Source organism: Eubalaena glacialis, chromosome 14 (genome assembly GCF_028564815.1).
Source record: "Eubalaena glacialis isolate mEubGla1 chromosome 14, mEubGla1.1.hap2.+ XY, whole genome shotgun sequence".
NCBI lineage: Eukaryota > Metazoa > Chordata > Mammalia > Artiodactyla > Balaenidae > Eubalaena > Eubalaena glacialis.
The window spans coordinates 74,651,059-74,671,857 of NC_083729.1; the positions used below are offsets into that span (position 1 = coordinate 74,651,059).

The 20,799-nt window shown below is 36.9% G+C and overlaps 1 protein-coding gene across 1 annotated transcript in view; it reads left to right on the plus strand.

Annotated features, from left to right (window-relative positions):
- LOC133074640 (catenin alpha-2) overlaps positions 1–20,799 on the plus strand; it is a 244,239-nt gene that overhangs the window by 164,101 nt on the left and 59,339 nt on the right. Inside the window, exons 6-7 of the mRNA XM_061168566.1 lie at positions 7,181–7,332; positions 15,451–15,564. Coding sequence (XP_061024549.1) covers positions 7,181–7,332; positions 15,451–15,564 — 266 coding nt within the window. The remainder of the gene's footprint in view (positions 1–7,180; positions 7,333–15,450; positions 15,565–20,799) is intronic.

The window sequence follows — 20,799 nt, forward strand, 5'->3', positions numbered from 1 at the left end:
TCATACAATAGCATGAATACCAGGAAAGAATGGCCCATCTCAGAAGCTGACTACCACACATACATATTTGCAAATGCATAAAAATGGGACGAACAATAAGGGTGATGACTAGCATAATTAAGATAGAATATTAAGACATATGAACAGATCCCACAACATGGATTTAATAGGGACGTGTTTAACTTCTGCCATAATGTACCTATTTCTTCGTGCAGTGCCTTCCATTGTGTCTAGACAGAGCTATGCAGTATCTGGTCAGGACGGGAGAGGATAATAACAGAGCTAGATAGTGAGGGAAAAAAAGCCAAGATTGGCACAAGGTGATTGGAGAGGAGAGTTGGAACAGAGAGGGACAGATTTGAGAAATTGTACAGAGAAACAAGATAAAGCTAGTACATAATTCAAAGGTAACAGTGTACATGTCAAATGGAAGAAAGAATCTAATGACATTACTAGGGAACATTTCATTTGACTTAGTATCAGAGATTCAAACTTTAATCTCAGAAGAAGCTGAGTGGTGATGAAAATCATAACCAGTATTAGAGCGAGTGTGCAAAATCAAGAAGTAAAGGTCTGGATAATGCAGGAAATGCTAGCCAAGTGTTTCAACAAGATTATGGCCACTCTTGTACTTGTAGGAAAGCCTCTACATCTACTGGGAGTGCATGGGTCTATAAATTACATACAGTAATGAAATAACCTTTGTTCATGAGGTAGACTTATAGATCCACTTGATTATTTCTTGTCCAATAGGTAGAAACATAAGCAGCCCTAAAAAGAATTCTGAGCTCAAGATTTTGAAAGGTCCCTGTTTGGGATGAGGGGACCCTAGAACATTCTCTAATGGCTTAATTATAGGTCATGAAGTTCTTTACTAAAGTTACTGAATCAATATGAAACAATGACCAGTGGCTATGGTTTGTCCTCCATCATTTTTAAGTGTTACCAAAGCAACAAATGTGTTACAGCTTCAGTTTGTGTTAGTTCCTACTTCTACACTAGTAAGACTTGGAGCTTCAGACTCAAACAGGCTCCTTTCTAATTGATGATGCTTCATGGATGTGCTGAACTATCAAGGTACACACAGAGTCTTGTAAATGCCAGTCAGACTTTCTTCTGGCCAAATTCAGGCCTGAATGATGGTTTACATAATTCTCTCCTTTATATTCTCTTCTCCTCTTAACCTGACATCTAATTGGGGGCTGTTTGAATAAAATTCCTTAGAAATGTCTGATAGAAACCATTTATAGGAAAGAATCCATTACCTACAGAAACATCATCAAGTAGTATTTTCCTGATGTAGGGGGATACTAGAGCTGCCCCCACAGAGTCTCCCCAAATTAATACTTTCTGGCTCCAGTTACCCTGATTAACACCTAATTCTCTGCCTAACTTCAACTGTTAAAATGGAAGCATCATAACTATTTGTAATGGAGAGGGTGTGGTTACACTGATTCTTGTACTAGAATTGGCCACAATTCTATCCCGGTCCTAATATTTTATTCTCTTTTTAGATTATTTTCAAATGTCCTCATTCTTATTTTTCTATTTTATATTAACACTTATTAGACTGGTTCTTTCTCTAGAACAGAGACCTTGTCTATTTTTTCTTTTTTATCCTCAGTAATAAAATTTGTGTAAGGAACACACTCAAGAAAGCATGTTGGTTGACTGCACCGCCACAATTGGATGACCCCTATGCATGCAGATATGCTAGTTTGGCTTTGGTCAACTAGTCAAGGATACAATAATGAATCTTTCTCCATGCTCAGTGGTGAAGCTTCTACTCAAATGGTCCTGAAAGGATTCTGAGCTCAGGTTTTTGAAAGGTCTCTCGAGACCAAACCTAGAATGCCCACTAATAACTTGGTTAATGACTCATGAAACTCTTTAATAAAATTACTGAACTAATATGAAATGATGGGCAGAAAGAGAGCGACTTAGTATGTGGAATGTGAAACTTCTCATTTTGTCCCTGAAATACTCGGTGACAAATTATTTCCTTCTTACATCCCATTCTTTCACTTCCCATCCTTCTCCCAGCTGTATATAGCTGTGCCACAAGCATAATATGGGCTTAAGATGCAATGAATGAAGAAGAGATGGTCTCTGCCTAAAAGTGACTCCTGTGGGAAACAGCTGACATACAGAAATGGCAAACAATCCTCATACAGTGTACTAAGTACTATAATAGTGCAGGCATAATTAAGATCCTATAAAATTGTAGAGAATGGCCAACTTTGGAGTGTCTTGGGATTAAGGAAGGCTTCACAATGGCAGTCAATTCTAAACTGGTTGTTGAAGATTGAGGAGGTATTCACCAGGGGCAAAGAAAGAAGTACATTTTAGTAGGAGAGAATAAATTGATCATGGACATGGTATGAAATGGTGTGTCTCTGTCATATTTGAAGACATAGAAGTAATTCAGTCTAATTGGAACATTTGAATATATGTAGGAATAAGTGGGGAGACAGAGACAGATAGGAATTATAGTCAGGTGTCAGATGTTTGTGTTTCTATCTTGATAAAGAGATTTTATAGTCCTCTCTACATTAAAAGAAGTCATTGGAACATTTACAGCAGGGCATGGACTTTTTAGGTGGTTACTCAGAGGCAATGGAGTTGGTTGGCTGGTCATTTCTACTGCCTCTATTTAACCTTGGATTCAGTTCTTATGGTTGTCGGCAGTCCTATTTGCATCTTTAGCACAATGTTTTGTTCATTTTACTGACTCACCCTGTGCTCTAAAATTTCACCTCTGAAGTCTCTCAGGAGGATTCAGTGCAGATCTTCCTCACCTCTGTTTTAGGATCTTGATCAACACTAGAACAGGTGATCTTGATTTTTATATGCATACTTAACTCTGATTTCATTACTCCTGGAATATCATCATTCTGTGGCTTAGTGTGCACTCTGCATACAAAAGTACAGTGAGAATTTAAAAGTTTATTTCCAACTTTGATCACCCCTTCAGGACATAAGCTATTAAGAGCAATCCAGGATTTCTGATAAATAACAGTAAAGTGGTGTCTACATTTTTGGATGTAATTCGGAAAGCAGAAAGAAGCTTCTATTTATATAATTCTATATCAGAAATTCTGTTAATATACAATGTGTGAATCACAAAGGCAATGCTGTGTTTTGTCCTAATTAGTGGGAAGTAGAATCAGTATCATATTTGAAGTACTTTGAGACTGTTTCTATCTCAGTATTACTTTGGAGGTATTTCATTTTTCAAACCCTATTAAAGTGTTGGAAGAATTCATAATTAAACTAATATCTTAGGTTCTGTCAGGATGGATTATTGTTCTATAAACTTTTGTTTTTCTATCTTATCACTTTAAAAACCAGAGAGGATAAAACTAAAACAGGAAAGAGAGCATCAGTGTGGAGAGCAAAGGTATGTTGGTTAAAGAGTTTTAGCAGTTGACCAAGCCCTGAATAAATAAGTATTGAATGCACTTAGGAACAGAGCATGGAAGAAAATTTTCTTAAGGGTCAGAAAAACACTGACTTGTGGTAAGAGAAATGGATGTCTTCTCAGTTACAATAAATAAATATCAAATGGAATGTGTTCAAGTTCTAGGTTTTATCAGCTTGAGGAGTAAAATAAGGTCATTGGAATATTAATGCTAAACTGCCCTTTGAGCCCCTATTTGAAAAGTAAGGATTCCACACCACTTCCTCTACCATTTTTCCTCTTTGGAAAATTGATGGTATTTTCTGTTCCAATCTCTTCTTTCTGCCTCTTCTGACAATGCCACATCCACAACACTGTTGTTCCTTCAAAAACCGCACCTCCTAAATCTCCCAAGGGAGATTCTGTACTCCACGCTGGAGCAAACAGAATGCCCTCCGCCAAACTTTGGGTTTCAGAGCAGTACTGGGTATGTTTTGGGCCCCAGAGCATCCTTTATGAGAATGGTCCCTTTAGAGTCTAGCTTTCTACTCTCTCCCTTGAGAGAATCAGGGCTAGAGGCAGGTAGAGAAAGAGAGCATGTCATTTCCTGCATTTTCCTCTTCCCCACCTCTTCCTCAGGGTGACCTTGAACAAATAAAACAAAGCAAGACAACCCCACTTTCCCTTTTGGACTTCATCAAAGGTTTTCACCCGGAGGGTCTAGAGGATAGGGACTACTCGACTCAGCTTTCCAGCTGGTGGATCTTAGTGGAATATTAGGCATTTGATCACAGTCAGCATTTCTGAGGGTCTTCCTCTCGTAATACTATGGATCAAATTGGATTCTATTATGTTTGGGCCATGAGCTAGAACTTTATTTTTTCAGAGCCTTATTCTATAAGGAGAAATAAATCCTTCAGGGTAATATGTTGATCTCTTTTTAAATTTGAATTTTGTAAAGATTCACAAATACAAAAGGAACAGAGACTCATATAACTGACACGCAGCTTGTACCCCAAGGTATAACAAATATTATTTGGCAATATCTGATTCACATTATTATTTCAAAAATAAGATACACCTGAGGCCTCCTTAAGACCTCTACCTAATTCCATGCCTCTCCTGCTCTCAAAGGTAACCACTATAACTTAAGTTTACATACATCTTTTCAGAACATGTGTAATAAAAATGAGTAGATGTTTAAATTATGCACAGTATTCTTGTGCATTTAAAAATTTCTCACAAATGACATATCTTTTTAGCTTTCTGTTCCCAGTAAACACTTAGACCTCAGGACTTACTCGATTTAATATACTGGCTATTTCCTGATTTACATCCTTAAGTTCATTTTGTCCCATCCATATGTATAGTCTGTGAACCTGGGGTGCACAGATCACGGTGGTTCCCCCCTGAGTTAGAGGACTCAGAATAGGTCTGGGTTGGAGTCAGTTGAAAGAGCTCCCTTAAAGCAGTTATTATCCTCAGGTTTAATGTAACTCTTGTTATTATTAATTCTTGAAATATTCAACCTAACAAAAAACAACTGTAACTCTAGAGACACAAAGACATTCCTGTGCCCCCAGTGTACTCAGTCTCCTAATCAGTATCTCCTCAGAAGTCAGCATTTGGCTATGCCCTAGCTAATTTCGCAACTCACTGACTGGCTCTGGAAAGCATCATTTTACTAGATTTTGACAAAGCATTTTCCAAAATGATATGTTCCCATTTTTCATTCCATCTATAGTAGAAGGGTTCCCTTTTTTCCACATGCTCAATAAGACGGATATTTTAAGTTTTAATTTGTTTGCTCATCCCCCAACAGGTATGAACTATCTCATTATTTACATTGTAATTTTTCCACTCATTAGTGAAGTCAAGCATCTTATTTATTTATCAATAATATGGGATTTCCTTTTTGTGAATTGCCTTTTCTAAACTTTTGTCTATTTTTCTATTTTTTCCTTATTGATTTGTAAGAGTATTTATCTTACATACATGGAGGAGTACCAGTCATTTATCAGTTATAAAAAAGGGACAAAAATTTGTGCAGCTAAGTGCTACAGATGCTATCATATACATCTGTAAAATTGTTGATGGTCATTATGGCAGCTTAGATATCAAATGGAATTAATATTATTTAGAATTTTGAGTTTAGGAAAGGAAAGGAATTTGTAATTTCACTTAAGAAAGATACTCACGTGAAAATGACACATACAAAAATGTTTTCATGCTTAAGGAGATCAGTTTCAATTATCTAGATTATTTAGAAATGTAAAACACTTTATTCCCACCACAAGTATATAGCTGCAATGGTCTTAGTTTAATGTGGTGGGTTTTAGAAGTATATTTTCATTTGATTCATATTTGCAGCAATATTCTCAATATCTTCCAAATTCCTTTCATATAAAAGCAGTTTAAAGGTCCAAATGAAAAAGTCAAGTAGTATAGAGAACCATTCATAGCAATTTACTCACAGAAGGAAATTCACCCCTTGCCATGCTTTGGTTTTGATAATTTCTATTGAAAGAGTGGTTACTCTGTTTTCCTCTCACCCTCCTTTTTTTTTAAAATAACATTTAACTTTTCCTAGTACAAATACATTTTTTAAGGAATGTTTTATCTTGAATACTCTGACCTTAGAGAGTAAAGTAATTTAGCAGAGTTTCTCCCACTAGGGATTAGAATGGATGTTAAAGTATCCACAGACTTTGAAAATGAGTATAACGATGAATCAGACCTGAAAATTCAGAAATGGAAATAGATGAATGACGTTTCTATTTTATTGTCCTTGTAAATAAAAATAATTGTGCTTTTGGCTTTCCTTTGCCATATGAATTGATTGTTACAAGATAACAGCTGAAAAAATTGAATTATAATTTTCGAGAATCAGTGAATCAGCAGCAATTTTTAAGTAGCCACTAAGTTTACTTTCCACAAACTTCCAGTGTGTATGTAGGTGTCCTTATTTAAGGAAAGAGGTGCCCACATTTTAAAAAGTTCATATGTATCCTCTTGCACATCAACAAGGTTTGGGAAAATGGAACAAAATCAAATTATCTTTGAGTCCATTGGTCTCTTTTCATAGCCTTTCTGATGGAATGTTCTGGGTGTTCCATCTCCCCTCTTACACAGTCTTTTCACAAGCCTCCCTCCACAGCCATCTCCCCACCTCCAGTGTCTCAAGACCTGCATTCCAGACAGAAGTGGAATGGATTGGATCATTTCATTTACATTTTACTAAGAAACAACATAGATTAAAGTCTGCTATTCAACCGGCTATGACTTTAGCAACTAATGTTAGGTCCATATTTATTGAGGCTTTCTAAAGGCCGGATGTCATCCAGTGCATTTGTATGCGTTATCGCATTGAACCCCAAGGTAGGAGCTTACTGTCATATTTTATATACAAAGAAACAGATTTAGAAGGGTTAAGAAAATGTGGCCAAGGTTTCACAGCTAGGAACTAGCAGAATTGGAACTCAACTCAGGATAACATGAAACCTGTACTCACATACACTATTCCACATTACCTTAGGCAGGTTTCAAAAACTTGCTCTGTTGCATACCATCACCATTCAAGGAGTAACGGTTTGCTTTTCTTGCTGAAGGTAAGTGACACAAAGATCACTAAATTGGATCCACTCCAAAATGGACAGGCAGGCACCCAGCTTCATTGAAATGTTGAGATACCCAGAGCCTGCCATCTTCCCTAAGGGCTGAAACAAGGGAGCATGAAAGAAAGATTGTCTAATTCACTGCTTTTCACTTTGTTTACCACAGTGATGCCACGCTTTGCTGAGCAAGTGGAGGTTGCCATTGAAGCCCTGAGTGCCAACGTCCCTCAACCATTTGAAGAGAACGAGTTCATCGATGCTTCTCGCCTGGTATACGATGGCGTTCGGGACATCAGAAAGGCTGTGCTGATGATCAGGGTATGTGAGGTTTCTGTAGCTCGGAGCTGAATGGAACTTCTAGTAGGGGTCCCAAAGAATTTACTCTTTGTTTTTTAATTATTTAGTTTAACTTGGTAAGCTGTTTAGCTCCTCATTTAGTCAGACAATGGGGACTTTTTACTTATAAAGGGATGAGTGATCCCAACAAGCCTAGATCAGCACTGAATATCCTGAAGGGTGATGTCCTGCCTACTTCTTACACACATTGTTGCCTAAATTTGATACCAACTTAGGGGTGCCCCTTCCATTCCCCATTGCTAACACTATTTCCCATTAGAATCAGAAAGCCATGCAATGGAAAGAAATGAAGATGACCCAGCTTAGTAGTATTAGTGATAATGATAATAATAATGATATTGATAATGACAATAAAGTGATACAGAGCTACCTTCTTCTTGTAACAAATAATTAAGACATTATAAATAAGGCTAAATAATCTTTCAGCAAACCTCCCCTATCACCTACCCTACTATCTTCCCATCCTCAGTCTTTTGATGTCAGGTAGCTGTGAGCCTTCCAAACCATTGTCTAAGTAATTATATATAGACACACACTAGAAAACATAATACAGCAGATTTTAAAACTCATATAAGTGTTATTTGCAACTTGCTTTGTTCACCCAATTCTATCTCTATGAAGATACATAGCTTACCTCATCCCATTTAACCGCTGCACAATATTCCATCATGAGTAGAGACTATTTTTTCTCCTTGCCTTATCAACAATTTGGCACAGTAGGTTTCAAACACTTTTCTTAGCCACAGAACTCTTCCTTAGTAAACTTAAATACGTATTCAAAAGCATAATTGATGACACAGATATATTTGTGGGTATTAGGATTGAGGCAGAGAAGATGCGTCTGTGGTGCTAATCTTAAAAGCCTGCTGTCCAATGGAAATATAATGTGAGGCACATTTGTAATTTTTAATTTCTTAGTAGATGTGTCAATAAAGCAAAAAGAAACAGATGAACTAATTTTAATAACATATTTTATTTACTCAAATGTATCCAAAACTAACGTTTCAACATGTGGCACTGGCCACATTTTAAGTGTTCAATAGCTCCATGTAGATTGTGGCCACCATTTTGGATGAGGGAGCCCTAGACTGTATCTCCATCCTCAGCCTCCACGGCTGTCTCTGAGGCTGCTCAGTGAAACCATGAGTTAACTGCTGAGTGCATCTTGAAACACTTTCTCTCAGGGTGATCACTGAGCATCTAAACCGACATCCCCTTAAACACAGCAAAACAGTAACAATCAATTTATTTTCTGTGTGTGGTCCCTCAATACTTCAAGAAGTATCTGTGATTTATTGTTCTCTCTCTATAATACACACCTACACATTGCATAAGTTGTATCAGACAATACTAGTTATACGTAACAATGTGGAGTTCAACTTTGGACTTTGGAGACTGTCAAATATATTTCCTGTTCTTCTAACTTCCTTCATTTTAGATCTGTCAAACTCTTACCATCTTTCAAGACCTGGCTCTAAATTTTCTCCCTCAAAAATACTGAGCCTATTCTTTAGCTATCTATAACTCTTTCTGCTTGTGATCATAATCGTTACACTATTTCTTTTAATGTCTATTACCTTCTTTAGACAGAAAGTTTGGAAAGCAAAGACTGTATTTTTTATTTTCCCTTCACTGTGGTGCGTTGTCTGGCACAGTGCTTAATACTGTGTGTGTTGGGGGAAAGAAAAAGAGATAACTCTGCAGATGGGAAAGTGACAGAGAGAAAAGGTATGAGAACTGGAGGAGAAGTAAAGGAAGGATAGTCAGCCTTTTAAGCCTGTAACAAATTATATCATTTTTTCCCATTATATACTAACTTGTGAAATAAAGTAATAGACCATGAGAGTTATGTTTTCAAAGCATTTGGCACTAAATTCCACTATAATTCTCAAGACATATTCCCTCTGTTGCCATTTTTCTGCTTTGTTAGCCGTCACATTTTTGTGACAACCATTCATCTGGGAGGCTGAGGAAGTTTATAGCCATCATTCATTTATTCATTCATGAGCTGTAAAAAACCATGATTTTAGATAAAAATGCCATATCTTTGTTACATGAAGTGTCATTCCTCCATCTTGACATTTTAAGTGATTTGGTCAGATGGATTTCACACCACTTAAAACTTAGGAAGGGAGAAATGTACAGTATGTGCAAATTGTTATTTTAAAAATCATTCTCCATTCAGCACCAGAATGGCTTCATTTTGTACTTAAATTCTTGGTTTGCTTTCTGTGTATGATGGTTAAGTCTGCTTAAAAAAAATAACCATTACACTGTCAGGAAGAAAGACAGTAAGACAAGTAGAGCTCTTTCTCAGCAAACCTGGCCATGCCTCCTTTCTCTCAAAGTATTGATTATGCTTTGGAAAAATAAGAATTTTTTCCCAAAAATAAATGCAGAAAGGACCTTAAAAGGTCAAATTCTCCATCACCTTGCCTCTCAGCAATCAATACATATTTAATGGTGACGTTAGTATGTAGGCATTCCAGGCCAGCTCCAGGCAACCCTCTGAAGCATACAAAGCTTGTCCTTCCTGTATTCCAACCTCACCTTTCAGGTTCCTACTTCTCTTTGGGAGCAGGTCAACTCTGCCTCTGTTCCATAAAACAGTTTTTTGTTTGTTTCTTGCCAAGGCTTGTCTTTGGTGATCTATCAGCTATATAGGAGTTTTCTGATTACCCTAATATGGTAGTTTAAAAAATGAATAGACAAATCTGGCACACCAACATATATTTGATTCTCATTATTTGCAGTAGTTACATTCAGTGAACCCTGAATTAAAGAATACTGAAACACTGCTTCTAGGGGGAATTCAGGGTTAGGTTCCTGTGAGCCTCTGGTCACAATTTCATCAACTGATCAATATATTAGATTGTTTTATGTTTTTGTTTAAAGACACTTTATTTAATATATATTGTTGATACATGAACATTGAACTCATGGCCAACCACACTATAACTCACGCCTGAAGGAAGCTTATCTAACCAATGCATTTTCTCTGGAAGGTGCATCACAACCTTCTTGCACTTAGGAATGCTAAACAACACCTCAGCACATACACTTGAAAGCCATTTTAAGCAGAGAAATAACAAAAAGCACAAAAATGCAAAAATGTGGCACTAAATAGACTGCAAAAAGGATACTTGTTTACAGTACAAGAGCTGAAATAAGAAAGCGGAACATTGTGCTGTTTGACCTCAGCTGGAAATTTGCACGTTGGGTGACTCAAAGTTTTTGCCACATTGCACACACATGCTTGTGAATAACTACAAAAGTATTGATTTAGGGATTATGAGAAACTTTGGTGAGTAAGCAAATTCACAAATAAAGAATCTGCAAATAAGGAGGAGCAAGTGTATATTTAAGACACAAGGAGTTAAACATTTAATATTGGAAATTAAAGTAGCATAGAAGGTGGTAATATCTTGGTGTCAGAATATCTGTATTCAGCAAAACAGTAGTTGCTTCTCATAGAATGACCACGACAACAAATGATATCTGTACATTGAACTTTTGTAATTGGAACCCATTAATTTGGTTGCATATGAAACTTTTGAAAGCAGGGATGAGAAACAATAGGGCTTAGGACAGGGTTCAGATAAGATTCTATAGCTTAACTTCACACCCCCCAAAATGGGCATGAAGATGCCCTGGAGCATTGCAAGATATTTTTAAATGTCAAGGGAAACACATAAACATCTCTCAGATACTGTGTGACATAGTAGCTGAAGGTGGTTCAGAGTTTAAACATTAGGTTGGTACATTCCTTTTGATCATATATTGATCATATCATGTATTTGTGATGCAGGGTTTCTGGTGGTTGCTGTGATAAAAAGCAAGCTCAATGGATGTTCAACTGTATTCCAAGGTTTGAGAAGTAATGCAGTGTGCAACAGGCACTAAATTGTTAGGGCCAATCAACTTAATCCATTTTTATGATCTAACTGCTTAAGAAGCAGAACCATTAGTTTTCTTTTGTTTTTTAGCCTAGAAACACCATGAAAAAATTACTGAGACAATGCTTGAAGCAATAAAGTTTGGGAACCTATGGCTTAACTATTTTGGAGTGGTTGGCATGCTAATTTCCTTCTCTATGCCTCAGTTTCCTTATCTGTAAATGGGGACAAATATTACTGCAGCTATAAAGCACTAGTATAGGCCTGACCTTAGTAGGTTCCCAAGAAATATTTCCCTTCTTCAACCTTCTGGATGAAACTTATCTTCATACAATCAATTAATGAGATAGAATTTGTTAAATTAGTCAGCAATATTATCAAAATTGCAAAGATTGGAGTCAGAATATTTGTCATAGCTAGAAAATAAAGCATTGAAGGGACTTTAGAAACAACTTATGTGACAAAACTGATTTACCTATTACAGATTGCTGTTATCAACATGGTCCCATAACATCCCTAGTTTTGTTTTCTTAACTCAATTAAAAATAATTTAGTATGATTTTTAAAATTTTTTTGTAATTGGATCTTAGTCATTCATTCATTTAATGACTTAATTCATTTGTTGAATTCTTACTAGATGTCCTACTGTTGGAAGTGCCCTGAATACAGAGGTGAACAAAATAACAAAGGTTCCAATCCTCAAAGAATTTATATTCCTTTGGTGGGAGACAGAGAACAAAAAAATAGATATAACATACTAGTTAATGTGAAAAACAAGGCAGTATAAAGGGGATAGAGCACAGGATGGGTGTGGGTTTTATGAAGGGTGACCACTGGGTGACATTTGGGAAGATACTTGGAGAAGGAGGAGGAAACAAGCCATAAGAGTATTAGGGGAAGTGTGTTCCAGGCAGAGAGAATGGCACATGTGGCCTAAGAACCCCAATGAATGAGAGATGGGAGCCATTGAAGTTTTCTGAGCAGGACAATAACATGATCTGAGTTAGATCTTAAGTGGAACATCCTGGTTATACTGGTGAGAATAGAAAGTGTGGGGTAAGGGCAGAAAAAAGGAGCTAGGTTAGGTAGCCTCCTGAGTAATACAGAATAGAGATGCCAGTGACCAATCAGTCCTGATGAGGGAGATTTTGTTCTATATTGGCTTTAGGAAATCTTCAGTTCTACTTTCTAATTTCCAATCCATTCCAGTGATTAGAGATCTGTTGGGAAATCCTTCTTCATGCATCCCCCAAACTCTCCTGTTGCAGTTGCCAAATTGTGTCATCTTTCTGCTCCCAATGAAACTCATTTACATTTGAGCTGTTCATTTAAATTGTCCTTACTACATTTTTCACATGTCCTGGCGAAATGACTGTAAATTCTTCAGCTTTTTCTCATTTTGCTTCTTTACAGAAGCTGTTGTAGAGAAGATTGAGCATTTGATTGGGAAACTGAGGCAGGTAGATTGATCTTGTATTGCAGCTGACATGTGGTGTGACCCTGGAAAAGTCACATGATATACTTGGACTTCTGTAGTATGCACAAATTAATCTGATAGACTCTTAAAAGGGAGATATTTTACAGGCCAAATACTTTATTAGTAGAACCATGGAGCCAAGGGTAGGTTAAAGTGGTTCTTTATTTTTATAAAAAGGCCTTCCTTGAGAGCACATAAGGACAGAACTGAGAGGTTTGACCTTCACTCTCCAGCCTCCAGTCCAGTGAATTGCATATTTTTTCTATTCCTTTTACCCTATGACACTATCTAATGATACAAGTCTAATTATCTCTGGCCCATTTGCAGGCCATCAATATTTTTCCATGTCTCCTTTAATTTGTGGAGGTCCTTGACCAGTCAAATTAACACTCAAAATGAATAAGTTAAAAAAAAAAATAACAGCATGGATAGGAGACACATTTACATGAAATTAGGAAACTTCACATGCACAGAACTATGTATATAGGTGGCTTGGATGGGTTTGCTGCACGGTTTAGGCACAAGAAAATATTTTAATCTCATCCATTTGTCTGGTGGTATTTGTGATGGTTAAAAGCTCTGGAACCCTCGACTTGCTAGGTGTGGTGCCTTGGAAAATTTACCTAACAACTCTGAACCTGTTTGTACATCTATAAAATGGGGATTAAATTTATTTCATTAGGTCATTGTAAGGATTAAATCCTTTAGCTGAATGCCTGACCCATAGTGGTTAGTAAAAAATGATTGCTACGATGATGATGATGATGATTGTAGCTGTTGTTACTAGGTGTATATTTTATAATTAAGCATAATAATGATCACTATCACTTATTACTTTAGTTTACTTTTATTGTTTAACAAGCATTTTCATATATATTTGATCCTAGAATCCTGTGAGGCAGGCAGGGCAAGTAGCAGTTATTATCTCCATTTTATGAGTGTGGAGGTAGAAAAGCTCTAAGTGGCTTGTGAAAGACACACAGTCTATCAGCGGCAGAGTTAGGCCCCAAATGTTCAGGTCCCCTGGGTCCACATCCAGGTTATTATTTTTTTTTTTTCATTTTTATTTTATTGTTTTTAAAATTTTTATGGGAGTATAGTTGATTTACAATGTTGTGTTAGTTTCAGGTGTACAGCAAAGTGAATCAGTTACACATTAAAAAAAAATGAAATAATGACATTTTTTCATTTTTAAATTGTATTTTGGTTCCTGAGCTGTAGCCGCTTGAATACAAGCTCATCGTTATGAGCCTTATGTTGCCAGGTTACATTTGCCATTGACTCATCTACTGAATGTGCAAATCACTGCAATGTTTGGACACAGTACTATAGGTACTGTCATTTGCTCCTTTTTTCTGTTGAGTGAGGTTTTCCATTTTATTTTTCTCTGTCTTTTTCAAAAACTAATGATGAAAAGTGTCTACAATCTTGTCATCTCATCTGTCAGCAGAATTTACCAACCTGCTGTAACTGTTCCTCGACACACTCCAGAAGAGTGAGAAATGAACAGAGATTCTTGTCTCTGTCCACAATGAAAACACCACCAGTTATGGGAACCAGGGTTTGCCCACCCCACCCATGCCTGAGTTAATAAAGCATGGGAACAAAACCTCTTTCTTTTAATATTCCTGTGAAAGAATATTGAACATCTGTAGATGACTGAGTAAATATTAATAAGGTTGATGTGAGAGAGAAGGAAAACAAGAGGGATATGCTAAAGCTTGGAAAATTACTAAGCATAATGTGATATTGGCACCAAGGACCCCATTTTATGCCTGTCTGACCAATCTCAAGACTTCATCAATAACCACACCTGATTAATTACACTGAGGTAGCCAAATAAAACAGCAGAATTAATTAAAATATGCCCTTTTAGATGGGGAATGGGCAACTGCATCATCAGTGCTGCCTGTGATCTGTTCCTTCCTTTTGAAAGACAGAGCCCTGGGAGGTGGTGCTCCTATGTGCCAAGAGGCAGGTTGTGGGTGACCATCAGCTTTCTGGCTAAAGGCAGTTGAACAGAGAATGTCACTCTAATGCACTGTTTTCCCTTCCTGCACCATCCTTGCCACCTCCTGTGTTTATCCTCTTAGAATTAACAAGGCATGGTAGTTTCGAGTACATGAGTCAAACTGCCTGCCCTAGAAGACTCTGAACAAGGTATATCCTCTCATGTTTCAGTTTCCTTATGTGTCAAATGGAGAAAATGGTGTCTACATCATAGGACTGTCAAGAAAACTGTGTGAGTTAGTGTATGTAAAGCACTTAGAAAAGTGATTGATAGGCATATGGAAGGCACTTAAAGCATGTTATCCATTATTATTGTATAGGCACAGAGGCCGCAGCTCCCAGTTAGCCACGCGATCACAAGGGTAAACAACCAATCTGCTTACAATTATTCTGTACCCAGACAACCATTCTGTTTTTCACTTTCAATAGAGTATTCAATAAATGGCATGAGGTAGTCAACACTTTATTATAAAAGAGGCTTTGTGTTAGATGATTTTGCACAACTGTAGGCTAATGTAAGTGTTCTGAGCATGTTTAATGTAAATTAGACTAAACTATGAGGTTCTGTAGGTTAATGTATTGAATGCATTTTTGACATGATATTTTCAACTTACAGTGGGTTTATTGGGACTTAACCCCATTGTAAGTCGAGGGAGATCTGTATGCTGATTTTTCTCTTTTCCTCTGTATTTTTAGACCCCAGAAGAACTAGAGGATGATTCAGACTTTGAGCAGGAAGATTATGATGTACGTAGCCGGACAAGTGTTCAGACGGAGGATGACCAGCTCATTGCAGGGCAGAGTGCACGGGTGAGTGGACATCCAGGACTTTGGTTTGGTGCACAGGGGCTGTGTTCACCAAATTGGTTTGAGGGAATTTTTGATTTCCAGGGACCTGGAATCGCAGAGATTCAGGGCTCAGAAATCTGTGCCTCATCTGGGGTTGTTTCTAGCAATTCACATTTTACACATTGGAAGTAACCACCACTGATTCTGATTCCTTCTAACTCCATTCTCTCTCCATAACTCAAAACATAGCAGACACATTACAGCAAAACTTATGTGTATGGTGGATTTGTTGGGGGTTGGGGATCATGATTAGATGATTCAGTGACCAGGGGATACAGGAATGCTCAGATCTTACTTTGGCACAGACACCATGGTTCTGCTTGAAGTCTCCAAGCTTGTTAACCACACAAAAGAAACCACAAATGGAGAATTAGAGTACTACTTTGTTATTTGTGGGCTTATTGTTGCTCCATACTCTGGCCTAGGGTCTCTGATAAACAATACCACATATTTTGAAATTCGTTCAAGACCATCAGAGTAGAGAGAGAACTTTTTTCCCCCGATACCTACCTATGGCCAAGGCAGTAGCCCCAGATCTGTCTACCATGTGATTGAAAAAGAAATTACAGAGACATATGAGAAATATACCAGCTTAAGGTGTGGACCAAGAAGCAACAGAAAGATCACCACTCTGGCTGACATTTGAACACCCTCGAACACTCTGTGACATTGTCCACCAACACAAGTCTTCCAAAGAAGATTCTGGAATCTGACCAATCTTATTAGCTGGAGCTCCTTGAGGGTAAGATGCTGGTAATCAAGGCAGGTGGCAGGAGATAAAATTCCTAGGCATTGCAAGAGGGCGAGATTCTCCTCCCTTTAAAGGCTCAGTTTCCATAGGGCAAAAATAATCAAAGTAGAGTATAACTGAGAATTAGATATTCTAATTTTCTTTGTTAAGTTTCACTTAAGAAAAGAAAATGAATAGGAAGCATGAGAAAGAGATGGTAATTTAGCATAGGGTTAAGAAACCTTAGAAAGTTCACAGTGGCTTAGGAATTGTGAAAGAAGAGTAGGAAATAATAGCCAATCAAAGGTTAAAATAAAGAGAACTCAGACGAAGCTTTATGTTGAGTCAAGAAAGTCTTTGTACTTAAAATCTTATTTCTCCTGATAGTCTCATCCAACAACTAAATGATACAGAAGTTGTATATGGACATTGATAAGGGTAATGTGAGAGTAAAAGGCAGAGCATTGAAGATGCATTGGCTTTGATTTCAGACAGACTTCATTTTGAATTGTGAAGAGTAGAGAGGGGACTATGTTACATGCTGCTTAATTTCTCAGAGCTTCAGTCCTATCATCTGTAAAATGTAAATAATAGACTTGTTTGATAAGATTCTTCTGAGGTTCTAATTACTTAATATATTAAAATAATGAGCAAAATACTTGACATATATTAAGTGCTCAATAAGGGATGACCTGTCATCCTTTGGCAGAGAAATCTCTTCTAATCACAGGCTGGTGACAGTAGAAAAGTGCACAAAAGAGTATGAAGCTCCCTACTTTAAAAAATACCTTGTAGACTCTATTTACTCCCCCTAAAATGTTGAAAATAGGGAAGTTGATTAAGCTGAGAGTCCTCTGAGCCTATGCTGGCATAATGCTAAACTAATGCATCAATCAAGTCAATTCATCTTCAAAATTAACTAAAACCAGCATTTTTATGTCAATGACAAAGGGCAAGTTTGAGTAGTTCACCCAAACATTAATCAATTCAAAGTCAATTTAATTGACTGACTGCAACTTAGTATTGATACAGCCCAAGTATCCATTGACTTGTTTTCTCAAAGACTAAGGCATATTGTACAACCCTTATCTTAATCTTTTAATTACCATCTTGTCAAAATGGCATGATTAGCCTCATTTTTTACAAGGAAGAATACAGTCCCATTGTACTTCCATTACATTAGACATCAAGTCTGTTATGATGGGTGGAAACAAAAGTCAGGTGGCACCTCTCTACATCATTTATTATTTCTTCACCCAGTGGGTGAAAAGACAATAATAGTCTTTTTCAAAAGATTTTTCAGCATGAATGATGAACATGGGCCAGGATAATAAGAACAAAGTACCCCTGTAATCCAGCACTTGCTGATTTGTCTTTGCGATCTATCATGAGGTTTGTGTGAGTAACTTGCAGCAGACAGCATTAGTTATTGAGTCAGCCTATTTAAGCCTATAATTATATGATGACAAATCAGAGACATAGAATTATGGCTGTAAATTGGAAATAAGAGGGTGCACTGAATTGCTGAGATGACAGATGGTCGAACTTTTGACCAGAGACGTGTGTTAACTTGGTCGAAATTGTGAAGGAGGCAAAAGTTGTCTCTGACAGAGGCAGTTGCTCTTTCCAGCAGCCTGCTCGCCCCTGTTACTTTGTGTTCTCATTCAGAGAAATTCTTCTCTGAAAATGGTAAATTAATCTAAGAGGAGGTTATGGTGGGAGAAAAGAATTTAGTACCCACTCCAACATTGCTCTCAAATTCTGAAATTAGAGTGAATGTTTTTTTCCTTTATGTGTTCCTGTCTGCTGCTTGTCTACAATACTTAATGAGAGAGAGAGAGAGAATGAATGAGAACAATCATACCCTGATCTGATGAAATATAGAAATGATCAGGCCCTTTGTTCCTAAACATGACATCTTATAAACTCTTTCCTCACAAGCTGACATAGTTAAAATTGATCAGCAACAACTCTTGGGCATTTAACCTTCATGATAAAATATATTGTTTGGAGTCACACAAACCTGATTTTAAATATGAACTTGGCCAAGCTGTGTGGCTTTGAGGTAACTTTCTTAACCTGTCCCTGCCCCATCTCCTTGTGTGTGTGTGTGTGTGTGTATATATATATATATATATATATATATATATATATATATATATATATATATACAGCATCCTACTTCATAATGTTATTAGGAGAAATGCATGATGAAATGTATCACGAGTTATTACATAATGTTAAGTTGATGAAGAAGAAGATGATGATGCTTGTAGCACAAGGTAGTCATTCATTAGAAGGCTGACCAATAATTTAACCTGAAAGAGCTAGATAATTCAGACCATCGTGAAAGTTTTTACTTGAACTAATGAGACAAGAACCTCAATTTTCCAATTCACTTCACAGCCTGAGACAGGTAAAAGTCACCCACTCCTTAATTACTTATGCTTATTATCCTGCTTTAAAACCAAGTAAGTAGAAATGGGCACATTAAGCTTTAACCTTTTAAATCATTATTTATAAACATTTATGTACTTAAAGCCTTAAAATGTTAGACTCTTGCTCTGTGTTTAAGAAACTAACATATCAGTTTGGAGGTCCATAGACTTTAAAAGTCTTTTTTCATCTTGGGATAGGAAAAATAATCCTTTTGAGATTGGAAAAATGCTCCTTGAGATTTAGATTGAAGAAAAAGATTCTGGGCTGAGTGGTTGTTGGCTTGTGTCAGTGATTTGCACTTTCATTTAATAAATAAAGTTTAAAACAATCACAAAAAAATGGTTGGATGTTCAAAGGAAAGGCTAGGAGCATGGAACAGGGTGGTTAAAAAACTTTGTGAATTCAAGTCTCTGATGCCACTGACTTGGGGCCTCAGATCAACAATCTGGACAGCTGTGCTTAGCTACACAGAAAGCAGCCAAAAATCTCAGACCGCCCCAGGTGATCACATGACACAAACAGAAAAGCTGATTTGTTGTCTTTCCCTTTGGCCATGAAAATCATTTTTCTCATGTTTCCTTAGTTTGAGGGAAAGAACAATTGCATGTCATATATTTTGTATTCAACTTGATTTGAATGTAGCCAGCCTCTAATTTTTGTTTTCCTAGCTAGAACGGCTTTAATGTGTTAACATTTCAAACTGCTGAGTTACATTGATAAGACCTAATTAAAACTCATGTGTTGAATTTTAATTTGATTAACTTGCAAATTTCACAGTTTGTGATCTACTGTTTATAGATAACCTTTTTTTAAATTCCAGTTTCAGAAAAGGTCAATTATGAATTTTTAAAAGCTAAGAGCATTTTAATAATATTTAGGAAACAACTTTACTTCATCGATAGCTACATAAGCAGAAGCAAATATAATGACTCTTACACCCAAATCACACACCATTAAGTGCATTATGCGGGCGGAGCGCCCCTAGAGTCAAAATAACATCTTCTTACACAAATCTGCTTTAAGGAGCCAGTTTTTCTTCGGAATCGTGCCCTTAGAAAACGTATGTCAGTTCTGTTAACTTCTCTCAAACTACATTGATGCAGTGAGTGGAAAAATGTGTAAGCAGTCAATCAAGAGATATGTATTTAGCTTCTACACTGTGAAGGATGCTGAGGCCTCTGCCCTCAGGAAGCTCAAAGAGAAGTCAGAGGTAGGGCATTACTCGAAATTAGAGAGTTAGAGCAAGAGAGTAAACATTCAAATGCTAAACTGCACAATTGAAACTCAAGTGATACAGTTGATAGACACGTGTACACCCTTTAATACACAAATTAACCCTTTTGGGACAATGACAGGTTTATTGCTAGAATCTAGAGATTGAATGTAGAGTATGGAGGTCTGTCAGGTAGTTTTATAGATTCTTTTACAGAGAAGCACCTAATGGATGCTTTAAATGATGCTGGTTAGGACTTGTGAGGTTTAAGTAAAACATGATTATCAATTTTGTATGAGGAGGACAAATGAATCTAAGACAGCATTAGAACATCAGACAGGGATGCTTTAGGAAACTTCTGCAAATTCAAACTTATCTCAAAAGGTATTGGAATAGCTAGCTGCCTTGCAATTAGTACGATATTGCATATGTGAGTTTATAACAAGCTCTTTTGTATATTACCTATCTTTTTAAATTCAATTTTAAAAGTACTGTAAAATATTTTTCAAATATTAGTATTTTAATACCTTAACTATTGTATTTACACCAGTCTGGCTTTCAAAATATGGATTGTAATTTTTGTATACACACGCATACACATATTTATCTACATAAGTATATACATACATCATACACACACACTCACATGCTATTTGTATAAAGTCATACACATGCATGCATGGGATTTCATAGACATGGCTGTCTATTAGTAAGATGTAGCATCTGGGAAGCTGCTGGTTCAAGGACACCTTTATGCAAATCAGACAAAGTCACCCCTTTACCCTGGGCAGATGAAGGCTTGTCTAGGATGCTC